General features: G+C 37.0%; 1 protein-coding gene across 1 annotated transcript in view; it reads right to left on the minus strand.

Moving 5' to 3' along the window:
• Positions 1-17859, minus strand: part of LOC133652768 (multiple C2 and transmembrane domain-containing protein 1-like) — a 240619-nt gene that overhangs the window by 69003 nt on the left and 153757 nt on the right. The window contains exon 2 of the mRNA XM_062051821.1: positions 7930-8044. Within this exon, the coding sequence (XP_061907805.1) occupies positions 7930-8044 (115 nt within the window). The remainder of the gene's footprint in view (positions 1-7929; positions 8045-17859) is intronic.

Below are 17859 nucleotides of genomic sequence, written 5' to 3' on the forward strand. Positions count from 1 at the left end.
GAAGAGGTTTATTAAAGCAACAGTACCGTTACGTGATGCTTATACACAGAAAGATAGTGTTGGGGTATGTAACGATCAATCCTCTATGTTTTGTGGATTTGTTTTATCATTTCAAAAGTCAAGATGTAATTGTTTAACGATGTGAATGAACAAATGTAGAACTGAAATTACATTATCGAAACCATTTGGATGTGATTAAAAGCACAATAGAAATGCAAATGAGAGTAAAGAAATCAAGAAATGTTTAATAAAAGAGTCAGGTGATGAGCCTGCGATGACAACGCAATCAAGCACTTTGTGTCTCGTTTTTATTCCTATAAAACAGGACACACCCTATCGAACACTGGGTCCAGGCTACTCAGTGCGAGGCCTGTAACAAAAATCTGAATGTCATTAAAACATTTAGCTCCATCTTTTGACAGTTCTTCCACTCCCGTCCTTTCACGATACACCGCTACAACAAAGATGACGGGGAGAAGACGCTGCCGAAGGTGAGCCACGTAAATAAGACCGCCCACAAAACGGTGCATCCGGAAGCGACTGTCAGAAAGCGGCTTGAAGATGATCTGTAAAACATAATCTATGCAATATGTTGACCAAAGAACCACCATGACATGTTATGTAGACCACAAGGAAGTGTTTTACATTTAGAAAATAATTATAATAATATGACTCCATCAATGTGGTGCACCTAATACATGAAAAAAGATAAAAAATAGACCATTCATCGGCAGTGCGTCTTATAATCTGGTGCGCCCTATGGTCCGGAAAATTCGGTATTGATACACTTGGCCATTACACCAACGAGTTTGCACTTTTCTGGGAAGATTTTGGGAGTCTGTGTGTGTGATATTTTTGTCAATTTGTCTACAAGAACACTTGTTAGGTTAGAGGTCACGGATGTCGGAGGACAGTATATTGAACATGATTATTACGTGCAAAGGCGTCTGAACAAAAAAGTGACTAAAATAATGTCACTTAAAGTGCTCGCGCTCCAAATGTTGTGCCACTGAGGATAATCAGAGGTAGCATGCGTAAATATGTGGCAGATATGACTCTTCTCAGTAGAACTGTTATAAATATAGCAGGACACGAGCAGCACGGTACTACCCATAAAACGCTCCTCCATGCATACACACCCCGTAAAGCCTCTCACTCATACTGTGGGTGGTTACAACAGTGTGTGTGTGTGCGTGTGTGTGTGTGTGTGTGTGTGTGTGTGTGTGTGTGTGTGTGTGTGTGTGTGTGTGTGTGTGTGTGTGTGTGTGTGTGTGTGTGTGTGTGTGTGTGTGTGTGTGTGTGTGCCAGTGCACTTGTGGTACTGACAGGAATGACAGATGGCTGCAGCACTAGGGGTATCCTATTACCCAGAATGCAAGGGGCGAAATAGGACATATTGGACAAAGCAAGTCATCCTACAGTCCAACACTGTATACACAATCATGCACTGGGTTTTACTCTAACACAGACCTGGGCATTGTGCGGCCCGCGGGCCGCATCCGGCCCTTTGTACGTCCCTGTCCGGCCCGCGTGAGGCCAATTATAAATTACAAAATAAATTTTAAAAAGCATCTATTTCGAGTGTGCAATACAACGGTGCTGCTTTTGTTTTGAAAAGCGTTATTTGTATTACTTCCGTGTGGACGTATGCTCGTGCGCGCAGCGGCAATCTCAAATTACAAAATAAATTAAAAAAAACATCTTTGTCGTGCGTGCAATACAACTGTGCTGCTTTTATTTTGAAAAGTGTTATTGTGCGTATGTCCTGTGAGGGAAGGCGCACAGCGACTAAAAAGAGAAAAGTTGATGACGAATGGCGTGTTTTCAACAAGACAAGTAAAGGTAAAGCTGTGTGCTTATTTGTGGTACACACGTTGCTGTGTTTAAAGAATATAGTGTAACGACCTGCTGAAGTAGATGTTGTCTTCTTGAGTTGCGTAAATGAGAAGTGAGGAGATGTGCGTGTGGAAGGAACGAGATATGTTGAGCTGTGTTAGTATAGCTTGCTCAATAAAAGTTTAAAAATTGCGTCAGACTTGCTGTGCACTTCTTCTGGACGCTACAATTGGTGTCAGAAGTAAAACTTTGCGCATACTGCGCTGCTTGTGTGCTACGTCATCGGGAGGTACGTGCCACGTGAGGAGCTCGCCGCAAAGAGAGAGAGAGAGAGAGAGAGAGAGAGAGAGAGAGAGAGAGAGAGAGAGAGAGAGAGAGAGAGAGTGTTTACAGGTGCAGCCACGCTGCTTGCCACGGGGGGAATTCCGCCCTCAATGAAGACTCCCAGGTTTGATGGCAAGGCGAACTGGGAGGCATTTCATCCCACTTCTGACATCAATTGTAGCGTCCAGAAGAAGTGCACACCAAGTCTGATGCACTTTTTAAACTTTTATTGAGCATGCTATACTAACACAGCTCAACTTATCTCGTTCTTTCCAAAAGGAAAACCAATCCTCACTCCTCATTTCCGCAACAGCAACGCTTCCTCCTTCTTCGCCAATCACCTTACAGGCGTGCTACGTTCACAATGTTTTCTTATCTGGTTAAATAAAGGTTTTACAACAAAGAGGATGCAGGATAAAGTGACAGAAATTGAAATTTTTGTATTGTAATATACATCAGGAAGTGTTGTGTAAGAAAGTGTTAAAAATAAAACCATCAAAAGCCATCTGCTTTTGTATAAAGATAAGTTAGGTTAAATGAAAATATTATTATTATTATTATCTATCTTACGGTATATCAAAAATAATTTGAGCAAAATTTAATTGAAATATTGTCAGTGTGGCCCCCCAGCAGTGCTCAGGTTGCTCATGCGGCCCCCGGTAAAAATTAATTGCCCACCCCTGCTCTAACATGAGCGTGTATCACTAATAGGCACTATGCTGCTACAAATGTGAGATGATTTCCCAGTAAAATCTTGTGGCTTGCATTAGGGGAACTCGATAAAGAACACGGCAAGTGGGAGGATGACACACTGACTTTAATGTCAAGTATCTTGTCTCTCACTGTTTGTTACATCTTCCCATACCCAGGCTTGTATTTAGAGGGATTGCGTCTCTTAAATGAGCAAAATATCTCATGCAATCCATTTAGCGCGTCTGTAGTCATTCATATGAACAATATATGCAGGACAATATTCGTTTTTAGGCCCAGAATGAAAAAAGCAGATAAGTAAATATTTTTGTACATCATTTCCGATTTGTGCACAATTGGAAAATTGGGCATTTGAACTCATTTTTTGCTAATCTATTTCAGACACCAAGGAGAGATATCCCTAGACGTGGGCTACACAGAACCAAAACCAACTTTTCTTACCTATTTGGTAACTTTTTTGTGTGTTTGGGATCTGCAAAAGTCCCGCAAATGTGAAATCAAACCAAGGCGGACATATTTATAAAACAATCTTGCCTTCCTTCATACTTCCTCCAAACAAGCCGCTAGGAATTTGCCACATTGGTGACGTCAGAGGATATCTCCATGAATTATGAAGTTTTACCCAAAGAGCTTTGCACGAGTCCGCCATTGTAGTCCAACGCTGTTGTCAATAAGCTCCTTCTTTTTCTCCATCCTCTTCTTGTTGTGGGGCAGACTGGCTCGTACATGCACATGCATGCCATTGCCATTTCTAATACGAAGTAGCGTTCAGTTTGAGCCTTACATGTGTCAGTAGGCTCCACATGGAAGTACTAAAAACTACAACAAAGAGGGCGGGGAGAAGTGGAGGCCCGTAAATAAGGCCGCCCGCAAAACTACGCATCCTAAAGAGACGGTTTGAAAAAAGCTGGAAGACGGTCTGCCAAACATAATCAATGCAACATTTTAAGCAAAGAACCATCATTACATGTTATTTAGACCACAAGGAAGTGTTTTAAATGCAGGAAAAAAAATCATAATATACCCCTTTAAGGACTGATTTGGAGCAAGCGAACATTTATAAATATACCGTATTTCCATTAAAAAACGTATTGCAACACTGCATTTTTTGGCGACTTGGCGTCTCCCAGAGAGCACCTTCGGCGAGCTAAAAGATGGTTCCGTTGGAGATCGCACCAGAGGAGCGCTTCTCTATTGCACCGATTATAGTTGTGTGCTGCATGTTCCACAACTTAGCAAAACACAACAGGTTGGAGCACGATGACATGGTAGTAGACTGAAAATCCTCATTTAAATATGCAGGTCTGCACCACTTTTTCTCCTTATCGATTACACACGCAGTCTTTCGCCCATTAGTATGTATGTGCAATTTTTCAGTTTGCAAACCCTGTTTAGTACCTGTTATTTAGGATCTTGGTAGATTGGTAGATTTAGCCATTAATATTTTTAGATGCACCCTTATCCTTTGTGCATAAAATATGTTAATAGTGAATGACAGACAGGGGGAAAGAGGTCTTTCTGGGATTACTGTGGTAATCAAAATGCTATTTAAAAGTGCGTGTTTAATCTTTAACATTATATTGTTGCATGAATGAAAACGGTTGTACGGTATCAATAGCACCATTTTGTAAAAGTGTAAAAATATTGCGTGTAGCATACCCATCTAATAGGCTGATTCAAGTTGAAAAAACTAAAAAAAAATGTCAGTTTACATAGTAAAACCCCTTTAAAATGTTCTGCAGACCACACCAAAAACGATTTAAATCATTAATAATTCATACAGTGGCTTTTAGTGAATCAATAAGTACTAATACTAAATGACCTCCTGTAGCAAACTACCTCAGTTCGACATCCCATCCCTTCACCATTCCATATCTGACTAACTAAGGCTGCCGAGATGGATGAGTTCATGGAACAATCCTATAACATCCACTCCTGAGAGAGTCCAGGACGACTGCATGCAGCAACATGGCATTGACTTAACAGGGCAGCATGTACATTCCATCACTTGATCTGTTCTATTAACGTACACAACATGTTGAAATTGTGGCTCATATCATTTGGGCCTGCACAGCTTGTCTCACCCTGTCTCTAATGTGCTGCTTCAACAACTTTATTGGGTAAGAGCAGAGTCGTCCACTTGTGCATTCTGTCAAAATGACACTTAGATGATAAAACCTGAATACCATCGCTACCTATGGTTTTGCCTACCTGCCCTGTCCTGCTATGAAAGACCTATCCATCACCCAATGAAGTAGAAAAAGGGAGTTTAAAAAACTGTTATCCGAATTATTGTGGATACGTATTAGCAATAGCACATTTGAATCACTGCGGTACCAATTCCCTGTACCTGGGAACCCGTACTCAACCTTTCCAATTTTTGGTACTTCTGTGTGTGAAGAAAACTGGTTTTGTTAAATGGAATTCAACAAGAGAAGTATCCCATACTTCTCTTTTCTAAAGTAAATCTGTACAGCAGATATTTATCATCTACATCAACAATATGATTGCCCTGAGTGGCTGGACAGGACAGGTTAAATAATTAAAAAAAATCACTAAAAAAAAATGTTTTTTTAAATCGATTAAGAATCGTTACAAAAAAATTGTGGTTCATTCAGAAATGTATTTTTTTTTAACACTTTATATATATGTATATATATATATATACAGTACAGGCCAAAAGTTTGGACAAACCTTCTCCTCATTCAATGTGTTTTCTTTATTTTCATGACTATTTACATTGTAGATTGTAACTGAAGGCATCAAAACTATGAATGAACACATGAATATAATTATATATATATATATATATATATATATATATATATATATATATATATATATATATATATATATATATATATATATATATATATATATATATATATATATATATATATATATATATATATATATATATATATATATATATAGTATAACATACATCCATAAACGTGGATGCATATGCAAAAGTGCAATATATTTTCTGTACTGTAATTTATTTATTTATATCTGCACCTTATTGCTCTTTTATCCAGCACTACAATGAGCTAATGCAACAAAATTGTGTTCTTATCTGTACTGTAAAGTTCAAATTTTAATGACAATAAAAGGAAGTCTAAGTCTAAGTCTAATGTGGAGTTATGTACGTACTTAACAAAAAAAGGTGAACTAACTGAAAACCTGTTTTATAATCTAATTTCTTCAAAATAGCCACCCTTTGCTCTGATTGGTGCTTTGCACACTCTTGGCATTCTCTCGATGAGCTTCAAGCACCAAAACCATTTCAGGTGACTACTTCTTGAAGCTCATCGAGAGAATGCCAAGAGTGTGCGAAAAAGTAATCAGAGCAAACGGTGGCTATTTTGAAGAAACTAGAATATAAAACATGTTTTCAGTTATTTCACCTTTTTTTGTTAAGTACATAACGCCACATGTGTTCCTTCAAAGTTTTGATGCCTTCAGTGACAATCTACAATGTAAATAGTCATGAAAATAAAGAAAACACATTGAATGAGAAGGTGTGTCCAAACTTTTAGCCTGCACTAATATATATATATATATATCAGTGATGTGCGGTGAGGTTCATGGCTGGTGAGGCACTGACTTCATCACAGTCAGATTTACAAACATATGAACCCTAAAGAGTATCTTATTCACCATTTGATTGGCAGCAGTTAACGGGTTGTGTTTAAAAGTTCATACCAGCATTCTTCCCTGCTTGGCACTCAGCATCAAGGGTTGGAATTGGGGGTTAAATCACCAAAAATTATTCCCGGGCGCGGCGCCGCTGCTGCCCACTGCTGCCCACTGCTCCCCTCACCTCCCAGGGGGTGAACAAGGGGATGGGTCAAATGCAGAGGACAAATTTCATTACACCTAGTGTGTGTGTGACAATCATTGGTACTTTAACTTAACTTTAACTTTACACATACAAACTGTAGCACACAAAAAAGCACATGTAATAAAAAAAAAGTTATTATGGTCTTACCTTTACTTATAACTGAAGTCCGTGCGCCGCTGTTGTGCTGGATTAATGCACCCCCGCCGTAGAATGCACCCCCTGACGGGAGTGTTATATCAACTAAAGCCCACACTTAAACTTTCCACGTGCAAGATTGAATCTATTTAAAAAAGTTATTTAATAAGAAGCCAAAAAGTGCAAAAACAATAATGTTCGTGTTGGAGGAGTTGTGAATGAATGAAATATGAAATCCGTGCTGCAGTCTGCAGGTGTACCTAATGTTGTGGCCCTGCAGTCATTCACAACTCCTCCAACACGAACATTATTGTTTTTGCACTTTTTGGCTTCTTATTAAATAACTTTTTTAAATAAATCAATCTTTCACGTGGAAAGTTTAAGTGTGGGCTTTAGTTGATATAACACTCCCGTCAGGGGGTGCATTCTACGGCGGGGGTGCATTCTCTACCACCAGGAGGCGGGATTACTGCGAGCCTCAGCCAGTGTGTCTTCGCAGCAGTTTTATGATTGCTCAGCACAAGAAATACTTACAAACATACAGTTGTTGACAAAATACACTGTACATACCTCAGCTAACTAAACTATGGAAATGTATAATATAGTTCATATAGCAATACGGTCTCACTGCACAGCAGGCCAGCAGTTAGCCGAGTCCGCAATCCATGTTGAGGCACAACCCACTGTCTCTTCTCAGTATTTGAACGGCAAATGTGAAAATTCAGCGATTTTGAATAAAAATAATCTAAAACTGGTGAAGTTAAATGGAAAATAACTTTATAGTATAATCACTGGATACATAAAACAATTGAATACATTTTTTTTTTTTTTACATTTTTTTTCTTTCCATGATGGCACGTGAGGCCCCGCCTCACCTGCCTCCACTGACTGCACGTCACTGATATATATATATATATATATATATATATATATATATATATATATATATATATATATATATATATATATATATATATATATATATATATATATATATATATATATAAAGTATTATAGTTAATCTCTGATTAAACATACTATACTAAAACATAGCATCTCTGTGTACACTCAGCCCCTACCTGTGCGATCTCTGATGGCCAGGTTGTTGCCTTTCTTCAGGACAATATCCAGCTGGTACATGGCTGGACTCGGAGGCTGAGGCTCTGCATTACAAGAGTCCACGGTGGTGATGCCCTGTGGAGACACAACATTAATGTACAAATCAGCAAAGCTTTTTACTTTGTGTTATGATAACCAGTCATAGAAGCTGGACTTAAAGCTTTTCGATATTTAACTGAAGGAACTGATCTGGTGCATTCATTTGACAGCCAATCTGTTCCTTGTCATCTCTGGGTTCTTCAGGAAGGTCACCTCGCTCCAACTGTGATAGGAAACCCCTCCTGACTCACAACATGGCTCCCGCCAGAGCCATTAGAAAGACCCAAGACGAGTCCAGCTATTCCCTAACAGTTGCTACTGCATCATTTCTCCATCTTAAACTCATTTATCAACTCCCTTCTTTTTGTCGTATGCCTTCCTGTTAATCAGCCATGTGGGCACAGCCATAGTGCTCAGAGATGAGGCTAAAAATAACAACAAAAGAGCAAAAGGAGATTAAAAAACTCAAATGAGAGCACTGGGAGACTACTTAGAGACAACCAAGAGTTTATATTAGTCCCTCAAGAGAAGCTGAGCAGCAGGCAAAATGAGGGTAATAATGCAAATGGGAATAAACAATAGGAACACCTTGAATACCTGAGACTGAAAAAGTATGTGTCAGAAATGGCAAGTACAGGACTAGTAAAGAGGTTCTCCCAAACTCACAAAATCAGCACAAAAACAGCACAGTTTTTCCAAGCTAAAATAGCAGAGGGTGATGTGACGAGAGATCTCGCAAGATTAAAACATGACGATATTTCTCGTTTACAGAAAAGATGCCCCGCTGGTAGAACAGTCAGCGTTTTTTTTTGTGGGTTTTTATATGTCTGTCAAACATTTTTTATAAGATTAATCACATTTTGGAATTTGGATTAATCATAATGTTTCAGTTTTTTGAATTTGGATTAATCATGATTAATCACTTTTTTATTTATTTGGATCAATGATAGTAATCAGTTTTTTTAATTTGGATTAACCATGATTAATCAGTTTTTGGAATGTGGACTAATCATAATTAATCAGTTTTTTGAATGTGGATTAATCATGATTAATCCTTTTTTTTGTTAATAATGATTAATCACTTTTTTTTATTTGGATTAATCATGATTAATCAGTTTTTATTTTTATTTGGATCAATCATGGTAATCAGTTTTATTAATTTGGATTAACCATGATTAATTAGTTTTTTATTTATTTGGATTAATCCTGATTAATCAGTTTTTTGAATGTGGACTAATCATTAATCAGTTTTTTGAATGTGGACTAATCATGATTAATCCGTTTTTTAAATTTGGATTAATCATGATTAATCAGTTTTTTTTTTTAATTATTAATCATGATTAATCAGTTTATTTATTTGGATTAATCATGATTGATCAGTTTTTTTGTTTTTTTTATTAATCATGATTAATCAGTTTGTTTATTTGGATTAATCATGACTAATCAGTTTTTTTTATTTGGATTAATCATTATTAATCTGTTTATTTATTTGGATTAATCATGATTGATCAGTTTTGTTTTGTTTTTGATTAATCATGATTAATCCGTTTTGTATTTATTTGGATTAATCATAATTAATCAGTTTTTTGAATTTGGTTTAATCATGATTAATCACAGGTGATTACTTGCTTGCATAGTTCAAATTTGCTCAAGACAAGACCCCAATATTTGTACAAAAACGCAATTTTTTTGTCGGAATGTCACCCAGGAACGTTTTTAATTGTTTTACTTGAATGCATGTCATTGATTTGCACAAAACTTGGCAACAGTTTCATCTAAAGTTGTTTCAGGTCATATTTTGGAGTGAAATTAGCCAGCGAGCACACCTGTCAGTCTTAACTCATTGTTTTACTGACGCATGCATTGATCTGAATACTGACTGTATAGCGATTAAGGTAAAAGAGCTTCTACGGTCAAAATAAATTGCATGATTAATCTAAGTGCGGTCATGATTAATGTAAAAGAAAAATTGTGATTAATCACATGCGTTAACTCGTTCATTTTGTTTTGTTTTAACAGTCAGAGGCATATACGTCTGGCTGTGTGTGAGAGATTGGAACCGTTCATTGAGTGTTTTGCGCACACTACAAACCGAGAGCTAGCACACAAGGCTAACTTCGGGGTTCCACTGTGTATGTCTAAGCAGCAACAGCTAAAGTGTCAATCTTAGGCACGACATAAAAGCACACCCGAGTCTAGACACACTGGATTGCTTCCCCGAGCAGCAAGACGCCATAATAACAGCCCTGAAATAAAACAATACAGCCGAATCACCGATACACATGACAGCTGCGATATAAGCGATGCAGAAGACCCCAAAAAGCTCCTCAAAACAGATTTGCAATTATATTTACTTCATTTGAACTTTTATAATTTTTTATTTCGGTCTTTATTCGTGTAAAGAAGCTCATGCATATTTCATGCACGCAAAGTTATAAAATACTTCAAAGTGCATCTGCATTATTTTGGTCGCACTTTTAAAAAATATTGCTGTGCAAATGATTGAGGTATGAGCATAACCAATTCAGCAGGAAATGTGTTGAATGGCTATGAAAAAGTCTAAATGATTTGCTTTCTCTATCACACAGCAACCAGTGGCTAGACTAGACTAGGAAGTTGAAGAATGCTCATCAAACACTTATTTGGAACACCCCACAGGTGAACAGGCGGGTGCCATGATTGGGTATAAAAGCAGATTCCATGAAATGCTCAGTCATTCTCAAACAAGGATGGGACGAGGGTCACCACTTTGTCAAAAAATGTGTGAGCAAATTGTCGAACAGTTTAAGAACAACATTTCTCAACCAACTATTGCAAGGAATTTAGGGATTTCACCATCTACGGTCCATAATATTATCAAAAGGTTCATGGAATTGGAGAAATGACTGCACGTAAGCGGCAATGCCCGTGACCTTCGATCCCTCAGGCGGTACTGCATCAAAAAGCGATGTCAGTGTGTAAAAGATATCACCACATGGGCTCAGGAACACTTCAGAAAACCACTGTCAGCAACTACAGTTGGTCGCTACATCTGTAAGTGTAAGTTAAAACTCTACTATAAAAGCCATTTATCAACAACATCCAGAAACGCTTCACTGGGCCCGAGCTCATCTAAGATGGAATGATGCAAAGTGGAAAAGTGTTCTGTGGTCTGACAAGTCCAAATTTCAACTTGTTTTTGGAAACTGTGGACGTTGTGTCCTCTGGACTAAAGAGGAAAAGAACCATCCAGACTGTTATAAGCGCAAAGTTCAAAAGCCAGCATCTGTGATGTTATGGGGGTGTATTAGTGCCCAAGGCATGGGTAACTTACACATCTGTGAAGGCACCATTAATGCTGAGAAGTACATACAGGTTTTGGAACAACATATGTTGCCATCCAAGCAACGTCTTTTTCATGGACGCCCCTGCTTATTTCAGCAAGACAATGCCAAGCCACGTGTTACAACAGCGTGACTTCATAGTAAAAGAGTGCGAGTACTAGACTGGCCTGCCTGTAGTCCAGACCTGTCTCCCATTGAAAATGTGTGGCGCAATACAGTATGAAGAATAAAATATCACAACGGAGACCCCGGACCGTTGAACAACTTAACATCAAGCAAGAATGGGAAATAATTCCACCTAAAAAGTGTCAACAATGAGTCTCCTCTTTTCCCAAACTCTGTTCCATGTAACACAGTGGTAAAAATGCCCCAGTGCCAACTGTTTTGCAATGTGTTGCTGCCATTAAATTCTAAGTTAATGATTATTTGCAAAAAAAGTTTCTCAGTTCGAACATTAAATATATTTTCTTTGCAGTCTATTCAATTGAATAAAAGTTGAAAAGGATTTGTTGTACTCTGTTTTATTTACGATTTACACAACGTGCCAACTTCGCTGGTTTTGGGATTTGTAATCCTGCACGGGACAATCCGCCTTTAATTAAAAAAATTGTGATTAATTGATATTGGCTGATATGAGTAAAGCCCTAATTTATACTGTAACCATGCTGCTTATTCGGCGGTTAAAAAAAATAAAATAACTATTAAATTTGTGTCCATTTTAAAGCAAAGACAGACAAAGTGCTTAATAAAATCTTAAGTGTAATTTTTTCATGTTGAAAAGGACAGTTGAAATAGCAGTATTAAAAACAAACAGCGAAATGATCTAACTCGCTCAAAAAGAAGAATTTTGTGATTATGTGTTTAAAAAGATGCACTCAGGTATAATATTGATTAACTCCTGGCATTTTAGCACTCTAATATACTCAATGTATAAAATTGTATTAATTAGTAACATTTTAGGTATCCATTAGATCGATTAATTGTATGTTTAATCTTATGATGCCGGCGCATTAATGCTTAGTGTGTTACTTCATTGCACTCCAAATTGACGCTGCTTTAAAAAGTACTTCAATTGATTTAGACAAAATTTAGCTGTCGGATTTTGGCTAAAATGATAGTTATTTTTCACACAACTTTGTCTCATACATTTTGGCTCGCTAGTAACGAAACAAACATGCTAACTATCTTACTGGGTTGAGACCGCATGTCCGACATTCTACCGCTTTAAAAGTACCAGTAGAGTGGAAAAACAAGTTGCCTCTATATTGAAGATATTATCATATATATCTTATTTATGACACCAAAATACTTTCAAAGTTTGCGAATAAATAGATATGATCAAATTAGTATCAAAATCAAGGAGATGAGCAAGCCAGTCACATGATCCGTGACGTAGTGCTAGAAACCACAGATCCCTTCCCCATCAACAACAAGCTAATCAAGCAGACTTTGTGTGAGCCAACAACAATTACTTTTGGAAAAAATATGATCCGGAATCTTATATTTTTGAGCCCTAACACAAAGAGGATGAGCAATAAGTTTTAGAAGCCGAGTGCTAAACGGATGTAGCTTTATTGTAACAATATAGCATCAGCAGCATTGCTGGGTGCTAAACATACAAACTAACCATAATAAAACAAACACTTACTGTAATATTTCCACTCTAGCTGAGATGCCTACCGACGGGACGCTCACATAATTTCGTTAAGATGAAGAATCAATCAAAATCCTCACGAAAGGTTAAAAAAAGTTGACGCAACTAGCGTCTTTTTGTGTCCTTTTCGCCATCTTGGGGAATGTCAAAGTTGACCAGTTTCTCAGTCCATGGCCACATTTGTCTACTAGCAGGTGAGAGATGCATGAATTGTAATCTAGAATTTACTTTTAGCAAGTTTGAGACCAAGCAGCCGCTGTCTTATAGTGGGCTCAGTGTATCAACAATAGCAGCGTAAGCTGGCATTAGCTCACTGCTATCAATGCGCCGCTAAAATAGTCAGTTTGTGTTGGCACTTATAATAACAATATCGCTCATAATTTGGTTCATTTGCAGGTGACGACAAGTAAATGGAGTATTGTTGGCGCATTCTAGATGGTTTTTAGAGTGTATAATGAGCGCAATAGAGGACCCTCCAGCTGTTGACTCAATTGTTAGATATTCATTTACGATTTCGAACGCATAAAAAAAGCGAAGCATATGTGTTTCTGTCTTACATAAGGATTGTCAATGATAAACAGCACATCTCTTTCCAATTTTTACGTATTTCCAGTGTGACTGACCCAATAATATGGTCAGAGTGCAGAAGTGTTACTACAGTGACATAGAATCTACGGAGGTTGCCGAAGCGTTTATCAACTTTAAAATCATTTAAAAAAAAGACATGTCTTCTTGTCTCTCATAATAATTGTGAACAAAAGGCAAAATTCCCCAAAAAAGTGCAGTTTCCCTTAAAACATCTCTCAATTAAAACTTTTTTTTTTAAAGTAACGTCTAAATTACTTTCCCTTGTAATTAATTACATTTATAAAAGATCCATTCCGTTAGTTAATTCAATTACTTTTTTGGTAAAGTAACGAGTAACTATAATTAATTACTTTTTAAAAGTAATTTTCAGAACACTGACTACAGAGGACAGTGGCTTATTAGACTCGATGGTTTGGCTAACTTTAGCATAGCAGTGTGTGGCATTCAGTGACACTCTGGAAACACAGACTCATTGGTGGCTTATTTTGCAGCAGTAATCCAAAAAAAGACTTTGACACTAAAATGTGTTAATCGTACTAAGACAGAGAAATTTTGGGGGGGTAAATGTTCACCTAAAAAAAAAAAATCAAAAAAAAAAATCATACTAAAACGGAGGGTTCATCGAGCACATACATAACCACTTACAGCAGGGGTCTCAAACTCAATTTACCTGGGGGCCACAAGATGCAGCAACTGGGTGAGGCTGGGCCGCAAGAAAAGATTTCTTAAAAAAATCTAACATGCACTTTTTAATGAATTCACCTTCTTTGAATGGCTATCCCGCCCTAGCAACATACTTGCCAACCCTCCCGATTTTTCCGGGAGACTCCCGAATTTCAGTGCGCCTCCCAACAATCTCCCGGGGCAACCATTCTACCGAATTTGTCCCGATTTTCACCCGGACAACAATATTAAGGGCGTGCCGTGATAGCACTGCCTTTAACGTCCTCTACAACCTGTCGTCGCGTCCGCTTTTTCACCATACAAACAGCGTGCCGGCCCAGTCACATGTTGTATGAGGCTTCTGCAGACACACGTAAGTGACTGCAAGACATACTTGATCAACAGCCATACAGGTCATACTGAGAGTGGAAGTATAAACAACATTATCACTGTTACAAATATGCGCCACACTGTGAACCCACACCAAACAAGAATGACAAACAGATTTCGGGAGAACATCCGCACCATAAGACAACATAAACACAACAGAACAAATACCCAGAATCCCATGCAGCCCTAACTCTTCCGGGCTACAATATATACCCCCGCTACCACCAAACCCGCCCACCTCAACCGACGCACGGAGGAGGGCGGAGGAGTGGGGGGGGGGGGGGGGTGTTGGTGTTAGCGGGGGTGTATATTGTAGCCCGGAAGAGTTAGGGCTGCATGGGATTCTGGGTATTTGTTCTATATATATATATATATATATATATATATATATATATATATATATATATATATATATATATATATATATATATATATATATATATATATATATATATATATATATATATATTGGGGTGACCCCAAACTTATTGTCATAAGTTTGGGGTCACCCAAACAATTTTGTGGAATAGCCTTCATTTCTAAGAACAAGAATAGACTGTCGAGTTTCAGATGAAAGTTCCCTTTTTCTGGCCATTTTGAGCGTTTAATTGACCCCAAAAACGTGATGCTCCAGAAACTCAATCTGCTCAAAGGAAGGTCAGTTTTGTAGCTTCTGTAACGAGCTAAACTGTTTTCAGATGTGTGAACATGATTGCACAAGGGTTTTCTAATCATCAATTAGCCTTCTGAGCCAATGAGCAAACACATTGTACCATTAGAACACTGGAGTGATAGCTGCTGGAAATGGGCCTCTATACACCTATGTAGATATTGCACCAAAAACCAGACATTTGCAGCTAGAATAGTCATTTACCACATTAGCAATGTATAGAGTGTATTTCTTTAAAGTTAAGACTAGTTTAAAGTTATCTTCATTGAAAAGTACAGTGCTTTTCCTTAAAAAATAAGGACATTTCAATGTGACCCCAAACTTTTGAACGGTAGTGTATATATATATATATATATATATATATATATATATATATATATATATATATATATATATATATATATATATATATATATATATATATATATATATATATATATATATATAAATATATATATATATATATATATATATATATATATATACATATATACACTACCCAAACTTTTGAACGGTAGTGTATATATATGTATATATATACATATATACACTACCGTTCAAAAGTTTGGGGTCACATTGAAATGTCCTTATTTTTTAAGTCAAACATGCTAACCCATTTGAAGCAGCACCACCCCCAAGTGACCACCGCTTCAACGAAGAGAAAGACGGGCGTCGTGCAAACACCGCATTAAAGCAGCCTCTCCTCGGCGATTCAGGCAGGGCTAAAGAAAGAACAAATGCCGTTGGTGTTTTTATAGCAGCAGATTTAAGACCATATTGCATTACAAACTAGATTTTGACCCACTTCTATGGTGGAAGAACAATGAGCCCATATATCCTCTTACTGCCAAGTTAGCCAGGCACTACCTCGCCATACCTGCTACCTCCGTGCCCAGCGAAAGGGTATTTTCCACAGCTGGAGACATTATAAATGCAAGCAGGTCTGCTCATTCTGCAGACAATGTGGCAATCTGGCAAAAAACATGAAGATTGAGTGAAAGTCACCAGGGTTAAAGGCTGGGGGGGGGGAAGAAAAGTTAATCTGAGGCTGAGTTGACTTGAAACTGTTTAATGTTGCACTTTTTGTATGCAGAAGAAAAGTTTTGTCATTTTATTTAATCTGAGCAACAACTTGAGGCAGTTTAATGTTGATTAACGCAGACCCCAACTTAAACAAGTTTAACAACTTATTCGGGTGTTACCATTTAGTGGTCAGTTGTACGGAATATGTACTGTACTGTGCAATCTACTAATAAAAGTCTCAATCAATCAATCAAAAAAAGCACTTTATATGTAGAAACGCTTTGTTAAGAAACCATTCTGAGCCTTATCTTATTTAGTTTTTATTTTATATATGTTGACCACATTAACCCTGGCAATCGACCCTGTGTAATGTATGTTATTGTTATGCTTAGCATTCATGTCTGCTGTTGCACTGATCAGCCTAGTGGTGGCTCACATCCATCACACACAGAGCTATTTCTATTTTTGGGCAGAATTATTATAGTGTTCCCAATGTTAAAAGGATAAAGCCATTGTTTACAAATTTGGTAAATAAATAACCAAAAAATGTACTTTTTTTTTTTTTTTTACTGTACCGAAAATGAACCGAACCGTGACTTTTAAACCGAGGTACATACCGAACCAACATTTTTGTGTACCGTTACACCCCTAATATAGTGTATATATATACATACATACATATATATATATATATATATATATATATATATATATATATATATATATATATATATATATATATATATATATATATATATATATATATATATATATATACAGTATATATATATATATATATATATATATATATATATATATATATATATATATATATATATATATATATATATACACTATATATATATACATATACATATATATACATATACATATACAGTATATATATATACATTTCAACCTTTATGCACCCAATTGGGATGATGAAGCATTTATTAGGAAAGTGTTTTCACTTTTGCCAGACCTCAGTTCTCATCGTCTGGTTTTTGGTGCAATATCTACATAGGTGTATAGAGGCCCATTTCCAGCAACTATCACTCCAGTGTTCTAATGGTACATGTGTTTGCTCATTGGCTCAGAAGGCTAATTGATGATTAGAAAACCCTTGTGCAATCATGTTCACACATCTGAAAACAGTTTAGCTCGTTACAGAAGCTACACAACTGATCTTCCTTTGAGCAGATTGAGTTTCTGGAGCATCACGTTTTTGGGGTCAATTAAACGCTCAAAATGGCCAGAAAAAGGGAACTTTCATCTGAAACTAGACAGTCTATTCTTGTTCTTAGAAATGAAGGCTATTCCACAAAATTGTTTGGGTGACCCCAAACTTTTGAACAGTAGTGTATATATATATATATATATATATATATATATATATATATATATATATATGTATAAACACGCCATTAGACTGTACAACTCCTCTCTGGGGGGTAGGGGGGTACTAGGATGACAGGGGATGCAAAACAATAACAGTGCAATACTTTTTCATAACATGGTCACTACTGCCTAGTTTCTCTTG

This window comes from Entelurus aequoreus, linkage group LG06 (assembly GCF_033978785.1).
Source record: "Entelurus aequoreus isolate RoL-2023_Sb linkage group LG06, RoL_Eaeq_v1.1, whole genome shotgun sequence".
Lineage (NCBI taxonomy): Eukaryota > Metazoa > Chordata > Actinopteri > Syngnathiformes > Syngnathidae > Entelurus > Entelurus aequoreus.